General features: G+C 46.1%; 1 protein-coding gene across 1 annotated transcript; it reads right to left on the bottom strand.

Annotated features, from left to right (window-relative positions):
- Nucleotides 1-15370: 15370 nt before the first annotated feature.
- On the bottom strand, nt 15371-19445 carry TNFSF14 (TNF superfamily member 14). Its single transcript, XM_047777334.1, has 4 exons — nt 19085-19445; nt 17529-17565; nt 17223-17264; nt 15371-16131 (listed from the first exon to the last, which is right to left on the bottom strand). The coding sequence occupies exons 1-4, from the start codon at nt 19301-19303 to the stop codon at nt 15704-15706; spliced, it is 726 nt and encodes a 241-aa protein (XP_047633290.1). The 5' UTR covers nt 19304-19445; the 3' UTR covers nt 15371-15703.
- Nucleotides 19446-21096: the final 1651 nt, after the last annotated feature.

Here is a 21096-nt window from a genome sequence, read left to right as displayed (position 1 = left end):
GTTTGCATGTGTGTGTGTGTGTGTTTGTGTGTTGGTGGAAATACAAAATAGTGCAGTGCCTATGGAAAACAGTATGGAAGCTCCTCAAAAAACTAAAACTAGAACTACCTTACCATGTAGCAATCTTACTTCTGGATAGAAGTTGGAGTCAGGATCTCAAAGGGTTACTTGCACTTCTGTGTTCATTGAAGGATTATTTACAATGGCAAAGATACAGAAACAACCTAAATGTCCATCATCAAATGCTTGGATAAATGAGATGTGGCAGAAGTTCCATTTGTGGCACAGGGTTAATGAATCTGACTAGTATCCATGAGAATGCAGGTTCGATCCCTGTGGGTCAGGATCTGGTGTTGCCATGAGCAGTGGTGTAGGTCCCAGACATGGCTCGGATTGCTGTGGTTGTGGCTCCACTTAGACCCCAAGCCTGGGAACTTCCATATGCTGCGAGTGCAGCCCTAAAAAGCACACACTCACAAAGGGAAATGTGGTGTATACATACAAGAGAATATTTTTCAGCCTTAAAAAAAGAAATTTTGCTATTTGCTACAACATGGATGAATTTGAAGTAATTACGCTACTTTGAAATAAGCCAGAAAAAAGGACATACACTATGATTCCACTTATGTGAGGGACTTCATAGTCAAATTTGTAGAGGCAGGATATAGAATGGTGGGTTCCAGAGGCTGGGGGATGGGGAGTTATTGTTTAATGGCTACAGAGTTTCAGTTATGAAAGAAGAATGAGTCCTAAGATCTACTACACAGCATAATGCATATGTTAAAAATATTGTATTGTATACATAAAATTTTTTAAGTGGGTAGATCTTAGGTTAAATGTTCTTATCACAAAAAAAAATTAGATGGCGCTCCCGTCGTGGCTCAGTGGTTAACGAATCCAACTAGGAATCATGAGGTTGTAGGTTCGATCCCTGGCCTCACTCACTCAGTGGGTTAAGGATCCAGCGTTGCCTTGAGCTGTGGTGTAGGTCGCAGATGCAGCCCAGATCCCGCGTTGCTGTGGCTGTGGTGTAGGCCGGCACCTACAGTTCCGATTAGACCCCTAGCCTGGGAACATTCATGTGCCACGGGTGGGGCCCTAGAAAAGACAAAAAAAAAATTAGAAAGGAAGAAGCTTTTAGGGGTGATGGTTAAGTTTATAGTATTGTTTATGGAAATTGTTTTAAGGGTGTCTACTTATCTTCAAACTCAGAGATATATACATTAAATGTGTACAGCTCTTTTTGTGTATCAGTCATATCTCAATTAAAAAATAAGTATAAGATGTTTAAACAACTTTTAAAAAAATGAATTTACAATATTTTGTTCCTTTTTGCTTCTCTGAGATAGTTGAGTGGCCTTTGTTCCCTTTGATTAGTAATTTTCTTTTTCTTTTTTCTTTTTTTTCTTTTTACAGCTGTGTTTGCAGCACATGAAATTTCCCAGTCCAGGGGTTGAATCAGAGCTGTGGCTGCTGGCCCATGTCACAGCCATGGCAACATCAGATCTGAGCTGCATCTGCAACCTACACTGCACTGCACCTTGTGGCAATGCCAGATCCCTAACGCCATGAGAGAGGCCAAAGATTGAACTTGCATCCTCAGGGAGGGACACTGTGTCCAATCCTTCACCTGCTGAGCCACAATGGGAATTCCAGTACTTTTAATTTTTGACATAGTATAAAAAGGTTTTTTTTGGTTGTTGTTGTTGTTGCTATTTCTTGGGCCGCTCCCACGGCATATGGAGGTTCCCAGGCTAGGGGTCGAATCGGAGCTGCAGCCACCGGCCTACACCAGAGCCACAGCAACGCGGGATCCGAGCCGCGTCTGCAACCTACACCACAGCTCACGGCAACGCCGGATCGTTAACCCGCTGAGCAAGGGCAGGGACCGAACCCGCAACCTCATGGTTCCTAGTCAGAGTCGTTAACCACTGCGCCACGACGGGAACTCCCTAAAAAGTTTTTTATCTTAAAATGTTTTTGGTCAAACAGATGTCGTTACGTTTGATGATGCATGATTTTCCATATTTTACACATTCAAAAAAGAATTTACCATACAATCTCACTTTGACTGCTATTCAGAGAATGGCCAGTAGGGGGTGAGAGTGGATGCTGGCAGAGGCTTTTGGAGATGAAAAAGACAATAATGCTAGACCTTGATAGATTGCATTTATAAATTAAAGTGTCTTAAGAAAATGTTCAAAAGAATGGGGTAAAATGTATAATTTCTAAACTGAATGGAGGAAAAAACTGAAATGAGGAAGATCCCAAACAAGGCAAGGAAGGAGAGAGAAAATAATATAGAAAGAAAGGGACAATCAGAAAATGGATAATAAATCCAGACATATTGTTAATTGAAATAAATGTAGATGGTCTAAATCGGCACTATTTCATACAGTGACCACCAAACCATATGTTTCAAATGAGCACTTTTTAAAATGTGTATGATCTGAATTGAGTGTGAAATGCACTCCAGAATTTGGAAACCTGGAATTTAAAAAATTCAAAATATCTTACTAATTTTATAGGTATTCCATTCTGAGAGAATAACATTTTGGCTATGTGGTTAAATAAAATATATCAAAATTGAAGTTCCTGTTGTGGTGCAGTGGTTAACGAATCCGACTAGGAACCATGAAGTTGGGGGTTCGGTCCCTGCCCTTGCTCAGTGGGTTAACGATCTGGTGTTGCCGTGAGCTGTGGTGTAGGTTGCAGACGTGGCTCGGATCCCACGTTGCTGTGGCTCTGGCATAGGCCGGAGGCTACAGCTCCGATTCGACCCCTAGCCCAGGAACCTCCATATGCCGCGGGAGTGGCCCTAGAAATGGCAAAAAGACAAAAAAAAAATATATATATATATAGATCAAAATTAATTTCACCATTTTGTTCATCTTTTGATTGTGGCTGCTAGAAAATTTTAAATTACAAAGATGGCTCACATTATATTGCTATTGGACAGCATCAGTACAATACTCAAATTACAAGACAAATATTGTCAGGCTGGATAAAAAGTTAAAATCACAGGAGTTCCCATTGCAGCTTAGCGGGGTAAGAACCTGACTAGTATCCACGAGAATGTGGGTTTGATCCCTGGCCTCGCTTAGTGGGTTGAGGATGTGGCACTGCCATGAGCTCTAGTGCAGGTTGCAGATGCAGCTCAGATCCCGTGTTGCTGTGGCTGTGGCATAGGCCAGCAGTTGTAGCTCCAATTCGACCCCTAGCCTGGGAACATATGCCACAGGTGTGGCCCTCAAAAGCAAAGAAAGAAATGGAAGAAAGAAAGAAAGAGAGAGAGAGAGAAAGAAAGAAAAAAAGAAGGAAGGAAGAAAGAAACAGAAAAAAAGAAATGGAAGAAAAAGAAAAAAAAATTAGTAGCAAGTTGTTTGTATTTAAACTTAAAAGATATTACAAGTTGCCAGTTAAGGGCTGTAAATAGCCAGAAAGAAAGTTGATTTAACCTTGTTATTATTGGACAGCATAGACTTTAATGTAGGAAGCCTTCCTTACTTAGAGACAACTAAGTCTCTGTCAGGAAATTATAACAATTCTAAATGTATATGTGCTTAATAATATAGTTTCAAAATAAATAAAGCAAGAATCAAAAGAACTACTCAAACATGTGGATGGTATGGGTTGAGATATGTTATTGATGTAAAATGCACTGCAGAATTGAAGATCTGAAATGGGGGGAAAAGATCTAAAATACCTTACATCAGATCTAAAATACCTTACCTTACAAATGCCAAAGTGGGAGATTTTTTAAGCATCCCCCTTAGCAATAGATACTCAAGCAAACGTCAGAATATGCCAGGAAAGATGAAAACCTCTAATTGGAAAAGATACATGCACCCCTATATTCATAGCAGCACTATCCACAATAGCCAAGACATGGAAACAACCTAAATGTCCATCAATGGATGAATGGATAAAGAAGATGTGGTACATATAAATAATGGAATCTTATCCTGTCATAAAAAATAATGGAATAATGCCATTTGCAGCAACATGGATAGAACTAGAGATTATCATACTAAGTGAAATAAGGCAGAGAAAGAAATATTACATGATATCACTTATAAGTGGAATCTAAAAAAATGATACAAATGTACTTATTTACAAAACAAAAATAGACTCAGACATTAGAAAACAAACTTTCAGTTACCAAAGGGGAAAGGGGAGGAGAGAGGGATAAATCCTAAGTTGGGAATTTATGATTAACAGATAAAGACTACTATATATAAAATAGAAAAACAATAAGGTCCTACTGTATAGCACAGGGAACTATATTTAATATATATTTAAATCTAGTAATAACCTATAATGGAAAAGAATCTGAAGAAGTATGTATGTATAACTGAATCACTTTGTTGTACACCTGAAACATTGTAAATCAACTATACTTCAATAAAAAGGTAAGGACATAGATTTGAACAATACAACTAATAAGTTTGAGCTCATGACCACATGCATGAAACATGCACAGAGCCACTGGAAAATAAGCACAAAACGTTTGGGGAGCTGATTCGAAGGTAAAATGGTGCAGCCACAATGGAAAACAGTATGGTGAGTCTTCAAAAAATTAAAAAGGACAAGATTTAGTTTTTTGGGAAGAAAAGATAAACTTCTGGTGACATTGATCAAGGAAAAACAAAGAAAATGCGCAAATTAGAAATATTGCCGATACGAAAGGGGACATAATTACAGAGGTGGCTGAGGATTAGGGTTAGGGTTAGGGTTAGAGGCAATAAGAAGACATGAAGAATGATTTTATTCATCAATATGGCATTTACTCACCTATCATTGTGAAAATGTTAGATAAAATATCCACATTTCCAAAAAAATGTAACTTTAAAATCCAAGTCAAGAAGAAATACAAAGTCTCAAGAATTTAAAACTCATCAAGGAATTTGAATGTAACTTTATTTCACTTTATTTTTTGTCTTTTCTAGGGCTGCACCTGAGGCATATGGAGGTTCCTAGGCTAGGGGTCCAATTGGAGCTGAAGCTACTAGCCTACACCACAGGCATAGCAACTTGGGATCCGAGCCGCATCTGCGACCTACACCACAACTCACGGCAACACCGGATCTTTAACCCACTGAGCGAGACCAAGGATCAAACCCGAAACCTCATGGTTCCTAATTGGATTCATTAACCACTGAGCCACAATGGGAACTCCTGAATGTAACTTTAAAGCCTTCCCACTCTGTCCCCCCGCCCCCTACCACAAAACTTTCTCCCAAATAAGGCACCAGATCCAGATGTTTTTACAAGTGAATTCAACTAAATATCTGTAGCTAATAACACTAACCATATGCAAACTGCTTTAGAATATAGAAAAAAAACCACACTCATTTTCTTTTATGAAGCCAACATTGCCTTAATACCAAACACTGACGAGGATAATATGAGTCAGAAAAACCAGACTATCTCTTTACATACATGCAAAAATCCTCTATAAAATATGTCAGTTGAGGAGTTCCCACTGTGGTACAACAGGAACAGGGGCATCTCTGCAGTGACAGGACACAGGTTCAATCCTAGGTCCTGAAGAGTGGCTTAAAGGAGCCTATGTTGCCACAGCTGAGGCATAGGTAGATCTCAATGGTAGCTTGGGTATAATCCCTGGCCTGGGAACTCCATATGCAACTGGGCCGCCAAAAATGAAAAAAAAAAAAAAATCAATCAGTTGAATACACTAATGTATTTTAAAAAACCAAGTTGGGTTTATTCCAGGAATAAAAGTTTGGATTAACATTGATGAATGTAATTTGCCACACTGTCAGTCTAAACGGGAAAATAATGTGATATGTTAAGAGATGCAGAGAAAACATTTAATAAAATTTGACATTTATTTATGATTTTTAAAAATCTCTCGACAAATTAGGAATAGAAGGGGACTTCCATAATCTGATATAGGCCACCTGAAAAACCCTACAGCAGATTCATCATTAAAAGCATCACTTAAAGATCAGAAGCAAGACAACGATGTCCATTTTAGGGACTTTTTTCACTGTTGTTGTGATAAATACAAACATCTATTGTGAGGGATATACCAGCAATAGATATTAGGAAATATTTTAAAAAGAGATGACATTTCCTATAGCACCAACAAATAGAAAGCACTTAGAAATAAACCTAAAAATGGGACAAAATAGGAATTCTGGTTGTGGCGCAGTGGAAATGAATCCAACTAGTATCCATGAGGATGAGGGTATGATCCCTGGCCTCGCTCAAAGGGTTGGGGATCCAGTGTTGCTGTGAACTGTGGTAGGCTGATAGCTGTAGCTCCCATTCTACCCTCTAGCCTGGAAACATCCACATGCCATGGGTGCAGCCCTAAAAAGCAAAAATAAATAAATAAAAATAAAAGCTATTTGCACTGTGTTTTTAAAAAAACAAAAATAGGAGTTCCCATCATGGCTCAGCAGAAATGAATCTGACTAGCATCCATGAGGATGCAGTTTCGATTCTTGGCCTCTATCAGTGGGTTAAGGATCCGGTGTTGCTGTGAGCTGTGGTATAGGTCGCAGATGCAGCTTGGATCTGGAGTTGCTGTGTCTATGGCGTAGGCTGGCAGCTACAGCTCCGATTAGACCCCTAGCCTGGGAACCTCCATGTGTCGTGGGTGTGGCCCTAAAAAGACAAAAAAAAAAGGTACAAAATATTTATGGAGAAATCATTATTTAGAGACATTAAAGAAGCCCTCAGTAAAAGGAGAGTTATACCATGTTCATTGATTAGATGACTCAATGTTATAAAGATATCTGTGCTTTTCAATTTGATCTACAGATTCAAGGCAGTTCAAATAAAAATCTCAACTGGGTTTTCCATGGAATTGACAAGAAGCATAAAGGACTATACATAACCAAGATCATCCTGAAGATGAAGAATAAGAAGGGCCTTGTCCTCCCAAGTAGCAGGCTTATTATATTCATGATATTAATGAAAGTAGTGCAGTCCTGGTATCGGTACAGACACATCAGTCAACAGGATGGTTTATCATTTTCTGGGCTTCCTCTTGCGAAATAAAGATGCTCTTGGAGGACTTCCTTGTTATCAGGATGGTGGGCCCATGACTACCTATTGCTTCCTCTAAGCTAGATATAAATCTGGAATACAAATTAGCCTCGGTGCTTTCTGTTTGTTTTCTGCTTCTTAGTTACCCAGACTTCAAGCTAAAATTGAAGTGCAACTTATAATAGATGCCTACATATGAGTTCATATTTGTTTTATGCCAAAATAGGCTGTTACTAAGTTGAGAGTTTCATTTAGAATATATGCGTGTATTCATTTATGCACCATCCATTTATTCACTCTTTTATCTGTGTATACATCTATCTATCCAACTGTAAGTAGGCCACCATGAATGAGCGGCCTTTAGTGGTCCTGCTCAGCCACGTTGCAGTGGGCCCTTCCCCCAAGCAAGTGATGGGCAGTGACAATTGGCCCCTCCCCCTGCCTTTCCTCTGTATAAATGGAGCCTGAATTCGGACTGAGGCAAGATGGTTTTTTGATTCACTAGTTTGCCATTTTTTCCATCTGCTGTCTTTCCCATTAAAGTTGCTATTCCTTGCCCCAACAACTCGTCTCCGAATTTATTGGCTTGTTGTGTGGTGAGCAGCGTGAACATGAATTTGGTATCACAACCAACTGACCATCCACCCCTCTACCCATCTACCACCCCCAACTATCCACCACCCATCCATGCTTCAACCCATTCATTCATCCATCTATTCAACTGTCCACTTACCCACCCATTCATCCATCTACCCACCCACCAAACTTTCACCCATGTCCCCATTCCTTCATCCACTCCCTACTCATCTATCCATTTTCCCACCCACCCATCTATCCATTCATCCAAACACCCTCTATTTACCCATCTATTTGTCTCTTTGTATGTCTCTTTATCTATCTGTATGGTTATAGAAAAAGGCTTGCAGAGTTCTCTGTTGGCTTAACAGGTTAAGGATCTGTCTGCTGTGGCCTGGGTTTGATCCCTGGCCTGGGAACTTCTGTATGCCATAGGTGCGGACAAAAAAAAGTGAAAGAAATAGAGAAAGAAAAGGACACTTGCACAGTCTATTAGTTACTTATTGATGCGTAAGGAGCCACCCAAAGCATAGTGGTGTAAAACAAGCATTTTATCTGCTCGTAATTCTGCAAGTTGGCCTGGCAGAGTGGGGATGGTTAGTTTCATCTCTGCAGACTGGGGGAGGCTCATCCGGGGCTGGTGGAACTATTCAGATGGAATCTTACATCACTCATCTTCCAGGGCTTCTCCATCTGCCCATCCTCTCTTACTGGAGAGCTGTCCTTCCCATGGCCATTTGGAGCTCTGAGAAGCCAAACGTGGAAGCTGCTTGGCCTCCTGAGGATGAGATTCTAGAATTCGTGTAATGCTACTTCCAGGAAGATTCTACTGGTCCAAGTAAGTCACAGTCAATTTATTCAGCCCTTATGATTTGAGAACCTATTACATTCTGGTCATAAGAGGTGAACAGAACAGACGCATTCCCTGCCCCCCAGGGAGCTTGCCTTCTGGTTCCTGCTCTTGCTGTACAGTAGAGACACCAAATGCACACAGGTGTGAAGCAGGTCTGAGGTCTCCGGCCTTTTGTGGGTGACTTTTCTTCTCTTTCATAATAGGTTGTTTTTCTAGACCCCCTTAATCAAATGGACCATTTTCCAGGATTCAGGTTCTGGGAAGGGGTCCCTGTTCCCTTTCCTCAGCATCCTGCAGATCTGAGCCACACCACTGTCCATAGGGGTTACCAGATTCCCACGTCTTTTCCCCTTAGAATCTACTTTTGGGGATCACCCTCCTGATCAATTGCTGCAAGTGCTCACTGTTGCCACTCTGACTTTAATTTCTCTCTTCCAGAAGCGTCTAGTTTTCTTTCTTCCTTTCAAGTTCATCTCTATGTTCTGTTATTACTTTATTCAGCATGTCTGTGTGTTTGTAGTAGGAGCAGGGTCTGTCTGTGTCAATGAGGCCTCCCTTGAAAGACTGTGTTTCCATAAAACATGCTGCGAGGGAGATTTGCATGCTGGAGGTTAATTGCACAATGTTGTCAGGTACAGCATCTGTGAGGGTGTTAGGGCAGCAAGACTGGGCAGAGGGAACACCTGGATGTGATGCAGTGACAATGGGGGCTCCAGTGGAGCTCGTGGGTTGCTCTGAAGCTGGGGTGACTCTTCAAAATTATCCCTACATATCCCCCTGAGTTTTGGCCAGACCCCAAACCTCTTCATTACTTTATGCTTCTGGAGATAGATGCCCTTAGCTTATTTCTGCTCTGCATCACCTCTTTTGTGAAGAAATGAATAGGCAAAGCCAATCTACTGCCTGAATGGGGACGGGGTCGGAAGATGTAAGTAATAATAACATCAAGAACAATGGCCAATATTTATTGAGCACCTAGGATGTGCCAGGACCCGCTCAACTAAGTGCGTGGCATGTCTTAATTAGGCCCAGGTAGCAGGGGCAGGTGTATTCTGAGATATGATTTAGTGGGGATATCATTATCCCTATTTTACAGATGAGGAAACTGAGGCAGAGTGGTTAATCACAGCTGCGCAAGGGCACTCAACCAGTCACCAACGGAGTAGAGATTTAGATCAGAAGAAGAATAGGAACAAGATCAATTATTGCTTCAAAATTATTATCCTTCCATGCATGATTATCTTTGAAGCTTCCCAACCACTTGCTTCAGGAGGAGGTTTGTTTTTGTTTTTGTTTTTTCATATTGCACAGCTGCGGAGACATAGACTCAGTGAGGTGACGGGACTTGATCAGGGTGCCCTAGGAGAGCCCCCAAGGAGTGTGGTGAGCCAATCTGCAGGGCCACAGTTTGGCAAGAGTGTCTTGAAGCGGGAGACAGGATGAAGCACGGAGGACAAAGGGTCAGGGATACAGGGAAACTGGCTGGAAATCTTGGACTAGAGGTCCCAGGATAGACATCAATATACAAAGGCTCAGAATCCTTCTCCCAACCCTCATATGAAGGTGCCCAGGACCTGTGAGAGGGGGACCACCTGCACAAAAAAGACACACATGAGGCTGTTCATCACAGGTACTATGAAACAGCCTATGTGTCCATTGATAGGGGAGTAGATAATGAAGTGGGGTCTATTCATAGACTGGAGTAATATGGTAGATTTAGGGATGTGCTTTAGGGCAAGGGCTCTGGAGTCAGAAGGTGGAGAATGAAGATGGAGGATACCTAGATAGAGCATCATCAGTTAACTTCACTCCCTGAGCCCCCGTTTCCTGCTCTGTAGTCAGGGGGAAATATTGGAAGGATTCAGAGAGATGATGCACGTGAAGCCCTTGGCACTTGGAGATCCCTGAGCAGATCAGGTGTCAGTAAGAGTTTCCTGTGGATAAGGACAAGTGGGAGCTTCTGACATTGCTCATCTTAACACCTCTCACAACCAGGGTGGTAAATCGATGCAACATTGCATCACAGTGGAATGGAAGAAATTAGTGTCCCCCTTGCATGAGTAAAGGCATGATAATCAGATTCTCATATTCTCAGGGATGAGGAAGTGGGCCACCCACCAGGTAAGCCGAATAGACCAGCAGAAGCAGCAGCTGAGGGTGAAGGGGGTTTAGAATGGGTAGTGGAGGAGGGCAAGCACTGGTTGAAGTGGCTAGCTTCAGCAGCAGCAGTGGCAGCTGTGGCTCATGCCATGTTCTTCACTTTTCTGGTGGGAATAGAGATCAGCAAGCCTCCTGCAGTAACTTCCCCCAAATGCAGTGAATCTCTTTACAAAATGTGTGGATCCCAGTGGGATGAGGGGTGGACTGTCATGGATGTTGTGGGGGTACCACTCAGATCCCCGCTGGATGAGTCTGCTATTTCTCCTTTAACCAATTGCAGTTGACCCTGGAACATCACAGGTTTCAATTGCATGGGTCCCTGTATACACAGATCTAAGTTTTTTGATTGTTCTTTTGGCTGCACTCTCAGCATGTGGAATTCCCCAGGCCAGGGATCGAATCTGTGCCACAGTTGCAATCTGTGCCACAGCTGTGACAATGCTGGATCCTTAACCCTTGTGCTGCAAGGGAACTTTGTCAGTTAATTAAGTGAGGGGGAAAGTTTGTACTGGATTAGAGATCATAACATATAGAATCAAAAGCACTAAGTCCTGAGTCTTTTTTAGCTCCCGCCCCCCCCCCCCCAAAAAGATCCCACCTCCAGTGCCTCTCAGGGAAGGTGGTGTATTAGTTTGCTTAGGATGCTATGGCAAAGGACCACAGATTGGGTGTCTTAACAGAAATGCAGTTCTGGAGGCTGAAAGTCCAAGATCAAAGTGTCAGCAGGACTGGTCCCTCCAAAGCCTCTCTGCTTGGCTTGTAGTTGGCCACCTTCTCCCTGTGTCCTCACATGCTCTGTGCTCTTGCCTGTGCATGTGTGTAAAGACACCAGTCATATTGGATTAGGGCCAACTCCAATCACCTTATTAATTTTCTCTCTAAAAGTGCTATCTCCAGAGTTTCTATTGTGGCTCAGCAGGTTACGAACCCAGCTAGTATCCATGAGGATGCAGGTTCCATCCCTGGCCTCACTCAGTGGGTTAAGGATCTGGCGTTGCCATGAGCTGTGGTGTAGGTTGCAGACATGGCTCAGATCCCATATTGCTGTGGCTCTGGCGTAGGTCGGCAGCTACACCTCCAGTTCCACCCCTAGCCTGGGAACCTCCATATGCTGAGGGTGTGGCCCTAAAAAAAGAAAAAGAAAAAAAAGGGCTAGCTCCAAATACAGTCACAGAGGTATTGGGGGTTAGAGCTTCAACTTATGAATTTGGTTGGGGGCAGAGGACACAATTCAGGACCCATTAGGGGATGGGCAGGAAGTTCTCATGCCCTGCTTGTCGGAAAAAAAAAAAGAACCCTGGAAACACGGAAAGTTCCCCAGAGAAGAGGAACACTAGAAGAGGCTTGAGCCCTGCTCCCTGTTGCAGAGAGGCTGCAGGTCCCCCCAAAGGAAATGACTCAATGGTGTCTCTGGGGCAGCTGAAGCCACAGACAGCCTCAAAGAATTTCCTGTGCTTCAACCTGGGCAAGAAATCAGCCTTGTGCGCAGGGTTTGGGAGTAGCAGAGAGAACGGCCCCTCTTGATAGGTTACAAGTGCAAAAGCGGAAGGCTGGTGGGTCTGAAGAGACCCTTAATGCCTTGGCATTTCCTAAGCTCCCTGGAATTTTGACTGTCCTGGGGAAAGGAGCCTGTGGGGAGGCTGTGGATAATAAGTTCTCAGCCTCCTGGTGCCAAGGGATCTTTGCACAATTTAAGTCACCCTATGAATGAAAATGAAGCTGAGTTCTTTTCAGTCCTGGTGAGCTGACCTTCCTGTCTGCTACACACATGTCTTAGTTTGGGCTCCCACAGAGGCAAATCCTTCCTCTGGAAGGAATACAGCCCTTGCCAACACCTTGATTTGAATCCCACATGTCTCATTTCTGACTTCTGATTTCCAGAACTGCCAGATAACAAGCAACTCTTGTCTTCAGCAGCAATGGGCAACTAGGACAGCCACGAACTCTCATTTTTCTTGAAACTCTTGGTCATCTCAGGCTGTTGTGTAGTTTCCCACCTTTGGAACTTGGCAAGAGAGGACGAGAAGGGGGAGAGTTTCCTGCCCCCGGATCTTTGGGTCTTGAGAGAGAGTTGACTGGGGTGGGGGGAGGGTGAAATCTGAAAAGACACCGGAGCACAGGAGGTGAAAGCAGAAATCTAGTAGATAGACTTCTAAGAAGTTGTAAAGTAGGTTGCTGGCCTTAGCTGAGGGCTTCCTGCTCCCACACCTTATCTGAAATCAAGCGGGGGACCAGGGCCCTTGCCACACCAGCCTCTCCGCCTGCAGGGTTCTCTCTGCCACCTTTCTCTTCTCCTCCCCTCCCCCCATCTTTCCCTGCCCTCCGTCTCTTCCCATCTCCCACCTACTCCTCTTTCTTTGCCCCTGCCCCTTCTTCAACCCTCTCCTCCACTTCAAGACTGGGAGGCCCCTCCCAGGAATGATCTGAGGCTAAATTTACTAGAGGTTCCAACCCGAGACAGATGTTCAGTCCGCTCACCAAAGCCACGAAAACAGAAAGATTATGATGTGAATGAAGGAAACTCCAGTGTGGGCTGGGGATGGGCATCTGTGGCTGTCTCACTTCCCACCAGCCCACCAGGGGTGGAGAGGCACGAAGCTGGGTGCCCTTGGCGGGGGCAGGTGGGGACGGCATACCTGCCTCAGTCTGTACCTCAGAAACAGGGAGGGCAACAGGAGCTCCTGCCCACGGGTGTAGATAAAGATGTGATTCATACATAAGGATGTGACTTGCATGAGATGCCGGGCAGCGGGCGAGTGCCTGACAAATGCTCCCCTTCATAGTTCACTTAGGGCACTCATGCACTTATGAAGCGCCTTCTGTGTACCAGGCACTGCACCAAATGGCTTTTTCTTCCTCTGATTTAATCTCAACAATAAACCTAGGAGGTGAGGTTTACTTCCCATTTTACAGATTAGGAAACTGAGGCACGGAGAGGTGATGGGACTTGCTCCACGTCACACAGCCAGGAAGTGGCAGAGTAGAAGTCGAATGCAGAACCATCGGATTGCAAAGCTGGTTCCCTTCACCCCAATACGGGGCAACAATGTCAAAAACAATGTCAACATTAACAATAATAATCCATTCACTTCCCAGGTCTGAGCTCTCATCCTAGGTCCAGGGAAGTCTGACCTCCTGGGTCCATGCTCATTTGCATAAACCATCTGATTTGTATGCATATTATTACCTGCTCTTCCCCACACTCTTTCATGCTCCCAGTTACTCCAAGCTTCCAACTGGCTGTGTAGACAAACTGGCAGTCTCTGCTGGGAGGTCTGAAGTAAGGTCCCTTGGAAGTGTGTGGCTTCTACTTCCTCAGGAATTATGGATGTGAGGGGAAGGCAAATGGGGCATGAGGTGTCTAGTTCCCCCCCAAGTTTCCTGCTGGGTCAGCTGGGTTCAGGTTCCTCAGCTGTAAAGTGGCTTCTGTGAGTCATTCCATCTATCCCTGTGGCCCTGCGAGCCACCCTTCCCCTAAGAAATAGACAGACCCAGGTTCAGAGTCCACCATTTATTTCCAAGACCCGTGGTCATGGGGTCCAGGGCTACTGACTGAGTCTGGTCCTCACCCCGGGATGTGTACATCTTGGCTAGGAGGAACCTCAGGCTGTGTGTCTGTGTCTGTCATTGTGATGCTTTGTGTGTGGTGGGTCCTCCTGTGATGCAGCATGAGGAAGTCTGATGTGATAAGCCTTGCACGGCCTGTGACTATATGGCCCGTGGGGATGACTGAGGCTGTGGTGATGACACGTGTGTGATTGTGCCCTGTGTGGTTGTAATGCAGCATGCGTGACTTGGAAGGCTTTCGATGCTGTCTATGACTTGTGTGAGGCTGTGTGCGAATCTGATGCTTTGTGTGTATATGTCTGTGGTTGTGAAGGAATGACTGAGCTTGTGATTCTCTGTGATGCTGTAGCTGTGAAGATACTTTCCTTCTTTCATTTTCTCTTTTTTCTTCTCTCTCCCTTCTCTGTCCTTCCTTCCCCTTCCTTCCTTTCTTTCTTTCCTTCTCCTTCCTTCCTTCCTTCCTTTCTTCTTTCTTTCTTTCTTTCTTTCTTTCTTTCTTTCTTTCTTTCTTCTTTCTTTCTTTCTTTCTTTCTTTCTTTCTTTCTTTCTCTCTCTCTCTCTCTCTCTCTCTCTTTCTTTCTTTTCTTTCTTTCTTTCTCTCTCTCTCCTTCCTTCCTTCCTTTTCTACCTTTCTCTCTCCTCCCCCATTCTCTCTCTCTCTCTTGTTTCTTTCTCTTTTTCTTTCTGCAAACATTTTTCAAGTGCCTGTGTGCCAGGCTCTGGCTTGGGTGTCGAAACAGCAGTGGTGTCCTAGTGGTACCTGAGTGCTTAGCAGTGCTGAGATAGGCCAGATAGTTGGTGATATATATGGAAGCCAGAAATTAGCCACAGTGGGAATATTTACACCATAGCAATTGGCCAACACTACACAGCATCTCCCCTCCCAGGGGAGCTGGTTGTAGCTCTCCATTTACCAGCACATCCCTGAGCCTGTGTCTCTGAGTGCAACTCTGCGGCCAGGCTGAGGTGTGGCCACAAGCTGGTGGATGAGACTTGGATACAGTGACTATGACTATGGGTGGGGCTGGGCTGGGCTGGGCTTTCCACATGGGTGAGTCTGGATGAATAAATCTACCCACCCTCCCACTCTGCCCACTCTTGTAAGAGTGGAAAGGATGATAAGTTTCCTGTTCTTGGCCAAGTCCCTGGACCCCCCAAGTCCCACTCCCCCACATCAAAAGTATAAATACCCACCCCACCCCCTTCTTCCTGAATATCAGGCAGATCAGCTTTATCCCTGTTTGGGGGGCCAACAGACCCCCAAGTCTCCGAGTCTGTGGTCAGTGTTATTCCTGGAGGGGTCTGCAGCTTCCTTTGGTCCTCCCGACATGCCTGCTGGGTCTTCAACCTCTTGGGTCAGCTGGGTTTGGCCCCTTGTGGTCCCCGCTCAGCTCTGCAACTGCTGAATTTGCAGTTTCCCTGGGGATTCTTCAGAATCTTTGCTTGCTGGGGCTTCTGCCTCCCCAGGCAGACCCTCTGAGGTCTGTGCCCGTCGGACCCCTGTTCAATCCACCACTGCCCTTTCCTTCACACCATGAATGCTCCAAAGTAGGACCGCGTGTCATCGCGGAGTTGGACCAGGCGCTCCCCCGGCACGCGAACCACCACCTCCTCCCCAGCATCCAAGTGGACCACTCCGCCCAGGAAGCTGCTGTCCCACCAGACGCGGGGGTTGTTTGCACGTCCACATGGCGATCGCCGGCTGAGCAGCAGCTCCAGCTCCTCGGGGTAGCGGGATGTGCGCTTGTAGAGTCCGTGGGTGATGGGCAGGCCACCGGTCAGCCCCTGGGGGCAGCCCACACCGCCCAGCTGCACTTTGGAGTAGATGTAATAGTAGCCAGCCTGGGCGATCACCAGGGCACCATCCCGGTAGGTGAGGCCCCTCAAGAAGGCCAGGCCCAGTTTCGTCTCCCACAGCAGAGGGCCCCCGCGCCCTGTCAGGCTGGAGTTGGCGCCTGTGGAGGGATATAAAGGGGGCTGCTCAGCGCCTGTCCCACGTTTGCTGTGTGACCCTGGACCAGTCACCACCCTTCTCTGAGCCCCACTCGCACTGGGCTAGGCTGTTTGAGAGCTTTAGATGTATGAACCCAAGTTCCCTTACTTTACAGGTGGGGAAAGGGAGGCACAGAAGGTGGCGAAATCAGTTGTTGTTGTTGTTTTGTCTTTCTAGGGCTGCACCTGCGGCATATGGAGGTTCCCAGGCTAGGGGTTAAATCGGAGCTGTAGCGGTCGGCCTACGCCAGAGCCACGCAGGATCCAACCCATGTCTGCGACCTACACCATAGTTCAAGGCAAGGCTGGATCCTTAATCCACTGAGCGGGGCCAAGGATCGGACCCGCAAACTCATGGTTCCTAGTTGGATTCCTTAACCACTGAGCCACTGGGGAACTCCCTAAAGTCACTTCTTTATCATACATCTTAACTCATTTCCTCCCCCTCCTGTAGGTGGGGAAACTGAGGGCCCCAGGGGTAACTCAGTGACTTGCCAAAATAATCAGTGCTTGCTTGTGGCAGAATACATCCTGGGCCGTCAGCCTTATAACGTCTGTGTGCCTCAGGCTCCTTCTCCTTAAAATAGAAATGTGAGGAGTTCCCTTGGTGGCTCGATGGTTAACAAACCCAACTAGTATCTATCAGGACGTGGGTTCGATCCCTGGCCTCTTTCGGGTCTTGCTGTGGGGTAGGCTGGCTGCGTCCGCTCCGATTGGACCCCTAGCCTGGGAACCTCCATATGCCATGGGTGGTGCGGCCCTAAAAGAAAAAATAAATGAATAATGGAGATATGAGCTGTACTCGCTAAGGACTTAATGAATGAACACATATAAAGCACATCACATTGCGTGGCTCAGAGTAAGCCCCTCAAAAGGGTTTATTCAATAAATGCAATTAGAAACTCACAGACCTAGGCAGTGCCTGTGCTCTGGGCAGCGCTGTGAGTAATTACTGTATTAGCGAAGGAATACTCTGACCTGTTGGGGGTGTCTATCTGATCTCCCCAGGATGTGCTGATCCCCACCCCATGCCAAGACATGGGGTCCCCCTCACCTGTGAGGTGCGCTGCCGGATTGGCCTGCTGGGGCCTCCGCTCTGGGGAGAGAGGGTCAGGGGTCAGAGGTGAAGGCAGTGAGGGGGTAAGGGCCAGCCTCCCAGAGTGCGAGGTCATCAAGTCCACCTCCTGGCGTCAACCCCACCCTTTCCGGAAGAACCCAAACTTCTGCTTCTCCGGCCTGAGGGACAGGCATCTGTGGGGTTTGGGCTGGTTGTGCAAATCACATTAGGCAATGGGCTGAGGGGGTGGGGGCAGCGTGGGAACGATCCCACCCCCTTTCCGGGACCAGGACCCTGACTCACCTTGCATCAGCTGCTCCCAGGATCCTGCACCTCTGTCCTGAAAGTGCAGAGCAGCCCACGGTGAGCATCTGCAGGGCCCACTGAGAGACACATGCAGACATGCGCACAGACACCCTCCTCAGACATATCCAAGGCCACGTGCACGCTTCCCCCTCGCCTGGCCCCCTCACCCCAACCGCTCAGCTCGCTAGTAACCACCCAGTGCCTGTTTTCCTCTCTGTAAATGGACGCGTGAAAAGTGCCTGCTGAGGATTCAGCACATTTACATATGAAAAGTGAATTACAGCACCTGGCACGTAGCCAGCGCCACGGAAGGATTTATTAAAAAATTGCTATCAAAGACACGTGGACCCCCGGATGGCTGGACACTTGGACCTAGTTGCTAACCCATGGTAGATGTGGACACATGACACTGGGCCCAGATCTGGACACTTAGGTGACATACCAAGACACGTGTGGAGGCAGATACATGGAGGCACGGGTTTATGGAGCCATGTGGGACTGTGCACAGAGACCCTTAGAAGTGCAGATATGCAACGTCAACGCACATGGGCTGTCGACGGGCTAGAGTGTAGACATGTGGGTCCACGTAGGCAGGAGAGCGGCACAGGTCCACATGGGCCTGTAGCCATCAGATCCAGCCATGAGGAGAAAGGGCTTGGAAGCACAAAAAGGCCAAGACCATGTGGACACATCGTGGGACACGCAGATCTGCAGGTCTGGCAGACAGACAGGCAGAGACCTCCACAGCCAGTGGGAAACTGAGGAAGAGATTTTCATAGACTTGGACAACATGGACTAGTAACAGCCCCAAAAAGGGTGATCAGGGTATGGCTGATAACAATCAGCCATATCAGAATGTGGTTTCCAGGGGTTACAGACCACAGAACTGTGTTATAAACATTCAACTTAAACATAAACTGTGTTTCAACATTAAATTAGATTTTATGTGTTCCCACCACTAGAAGAAATGGTAATTATGTGACACCATAAAGCTACCATGGCAACCCAATTTTTTTGGGAGGTGCATATGGAAGTTTCCAATCTAGGGGTCAAGTCAGAGCTGCAACTGCCAGCCTGCACCACAGCTCACAGCAATGCTGGATCCTTAACCCACTGATGGAGGCCAGGGAGCCAACCTGCATTCTCAAGGATATTAGTGGGGTTTTTAACCCACTGAACCACAACGGGAACTCCTGCCATGGCAACCCTATTATAGTGTCAGTGTATCAAGTCATTATGCTATACACCTTAAAATCGCACAATGTTCTATACCAACTATATCTCAATTTTTTTAAAAAAATGTCAGTTCCCATTGGTTGAATGCTTGCTGTGGGCCAGCCAGGCACCCATGCACATCATATTTTATTCCCTATGAGGACACTGATTATCAGGCCCATTCTACAGATGAGGAAATTGAGGTTCAGAGAGGTGAATTAACTTACCCTGGGCTGCTCTTAGTCTGTCTTCTGTCCTGAACACACACACATGCACACATGTAGAAGTGCACTGTGACACAGGGGACCCACTGGCTTCAGGACCCCAGTACCACTTACCTGCAGGGGGTGGGCCATGGCCTCCAGGCGCCAGTGCAGCTGCAGCAGGAACCAGCCCTGGATGGCCAGTCCAGCTGCCAGCAGCAGTAGCAGGAAGCCCAGACCTAGCCGGGCAGCGCTGCAGGGCTGTCTCTGGCGGCTGCGCCCCAGCCTCGTGAACGGGATGTCCGTCTGTCCATCCACCACGAACACGGAGGGCCGCACGACTGTCTCCTCCATGCCAGAGCAGACGAGGCCAAGACGCCTGGGACTGGGCTGGCAAAGCTGTGTCCTGTGGGCTGGGAGGAAACCACGATTGCCCAACCCTCCTGGGCTTCTCGCACTGCAGACAGGCGCCCGTGGGTCCCTGGGGCTGCCTTTAGAGCTGGGGCTCAGCCCCTCCCCTTTCCCCACTCACCCTCTTCTTCCTGTCCCCAAACCCCTGGCCCAGCCCCATCTCACTCTCACTCATAAGATCTCTCACACCATCCTGAGGCATTTGAAGATGTGACTCAGGTGGAGGCGGGAGAAGGAAGGCCCCTGCCCTCCCTTCTGGCCTTGTCATCCGCACGGTTATCATATAGTTATTGAGAACCTCCTGTGTGTCAGGCACTGTTCTAGGTTTGGGGGCACAGCCATGAACCAGAGAGACCAAAGTGCTTGGCCTTTCATAGCTCCTAGTCTGGCAGGGTGAGGAAGGTAAGCCTAAGAAATGTGAAAACACTATAAAGTGTTTGAGACGGTGATCAGAGCAGTGGGAAATCTATGAGTGGTTTGTGTGTGTGGATGTGTATACAGGTGTGTGCATTGTGTGCAATGCATTGAACATGGGTATGCTATGCGTGTGTGCATGCAGGTGTGTGTATGCAGGTGTGTGCAGGTGCAGGCATATCTGTGCATGTGCTTGAGTGTCTTGCATATCTGCATGCACCTGTGTGTGCATTCATGCACATTTTGATTGCAACTCACAGTCAGAGGGCGGAACCAATGTCCACCCAGTAGCAAAGCTCAAAGCCTAGAGTCATCCTGAACCCCTCCCTCTGCCCTGTCACTACAACCTACCCTCAATAAGCCCCCTCTTTTTAATCCTAAATGTCATTTATTTTTTAATTAAAGTATGGTTGATTTACAGTGTTGTGCCAATTTCTGCTGTACAGCAAAGTGACCCAGTCATACATTTGGATACATGCCTTTTCTTATCTTCCATCATATTCTGTCACAAGTGATTGGATATTGTTCCCTGTGCTGTACAGCAGGACCTCATTGCTTATCCATTCTAAATGGAATAATTTGCATCTGCGAACCCCAACCTCCCATTCCAACCCTTGGCAACCACAAGTCTGTTTTCCTTGTCCATGAGTCTGTTTCTGTTTCACAGATAGGTTTGTTCATTTGTGTCATATTTTAGGTTCCACACGTAAATGAAATCCTATGGCATTTGTCTTTCTCTTTCTGACTTACTTCATACTAAGGTATGAGAATCACTAGTTGTACCAATCTTGCTGTGAATGGCATTATTTTGTTCTTCATTATGGCTGAGTAGTATTGTTGTATATATGTACCACATCTTCTTTATCCACTCATCTGTTGATGCACATTTAGGTTGTTTCCTGTCTTGGCTTTGTGACTAGTGCTGCTATGAACATAGGGGTGCAATCGAATTGCAGTTTTTGTCTGGATATTTGCCCAGGAGTAGAATTGCTGGATCATATGGTAGTTCTGTATTCAGTTTTCTGAGGAAATTCCACACTGTTTTCCATAGTGGTTGTACCAATTTACATTCTCACCAGCAGTGTAGGAGGATTCCCTTTCCCCACAGCCTCTTCAGCATTTGCTATTTGTAGACTTATTAATGGTGGTCATTGTGACTCTTGTGAAGTGGTACTTCATTATGGTTTTGATTTGCATTTCTCTATTAATTAGTGATGTTGAACATTTTTTCATGTGCCTACTGGTCATCTGGATGTCTTCTTTGGAGAAATATCTATTTAGGTTTTCTGACCATTTTTCAATTGGTTTTTTTGTTTTGTTTC

Source organism: Phacochoerus africanus, chromosome 4, assembly GCF_016906955.1.
Source record: "Phacochoerus africanus isolate WHEZ1 chromosome 4, ROS_Pafr_v1, whole genome shotgun sequence".
Lineage (NCBI taxonomy): Eukaryota > Metazoa > Chordata > Mammalia > Artiodactyla > Suidae > Phacochoerus > Phacochoerus africanus.
The sequence above is the reverse complement of the archived record's forward strand: the minus strand, read 5'-3'. Positions and strand labels throughout refer to the sequence as shown.

Bases quoted from the DNA above. Each gene is read 5' to 3' on its own strand.
- TNFSF14 (XM_047777334.1), bottom strand. From the start codon at position 19,303: ATGGAGGAGACAGTCGTGCGGCCCTCCGTGTTCGTGGTGGATGGACAG. The intron at 17,566-19,084 runs GTAAGTGGTACT...CTGCACTTTCAG, and splicing joins CCATGGCCCACCCCCTGCAG to GACAGAGGTGCAGGATCCTG. The intron at 16,132-17,222 runs GTGAGGGGGACC...ATCCCTCCACAG, and splicing joins TCCGGCAGCGCACCTCACAG to GCGCCAACTCCAGCCTGACA.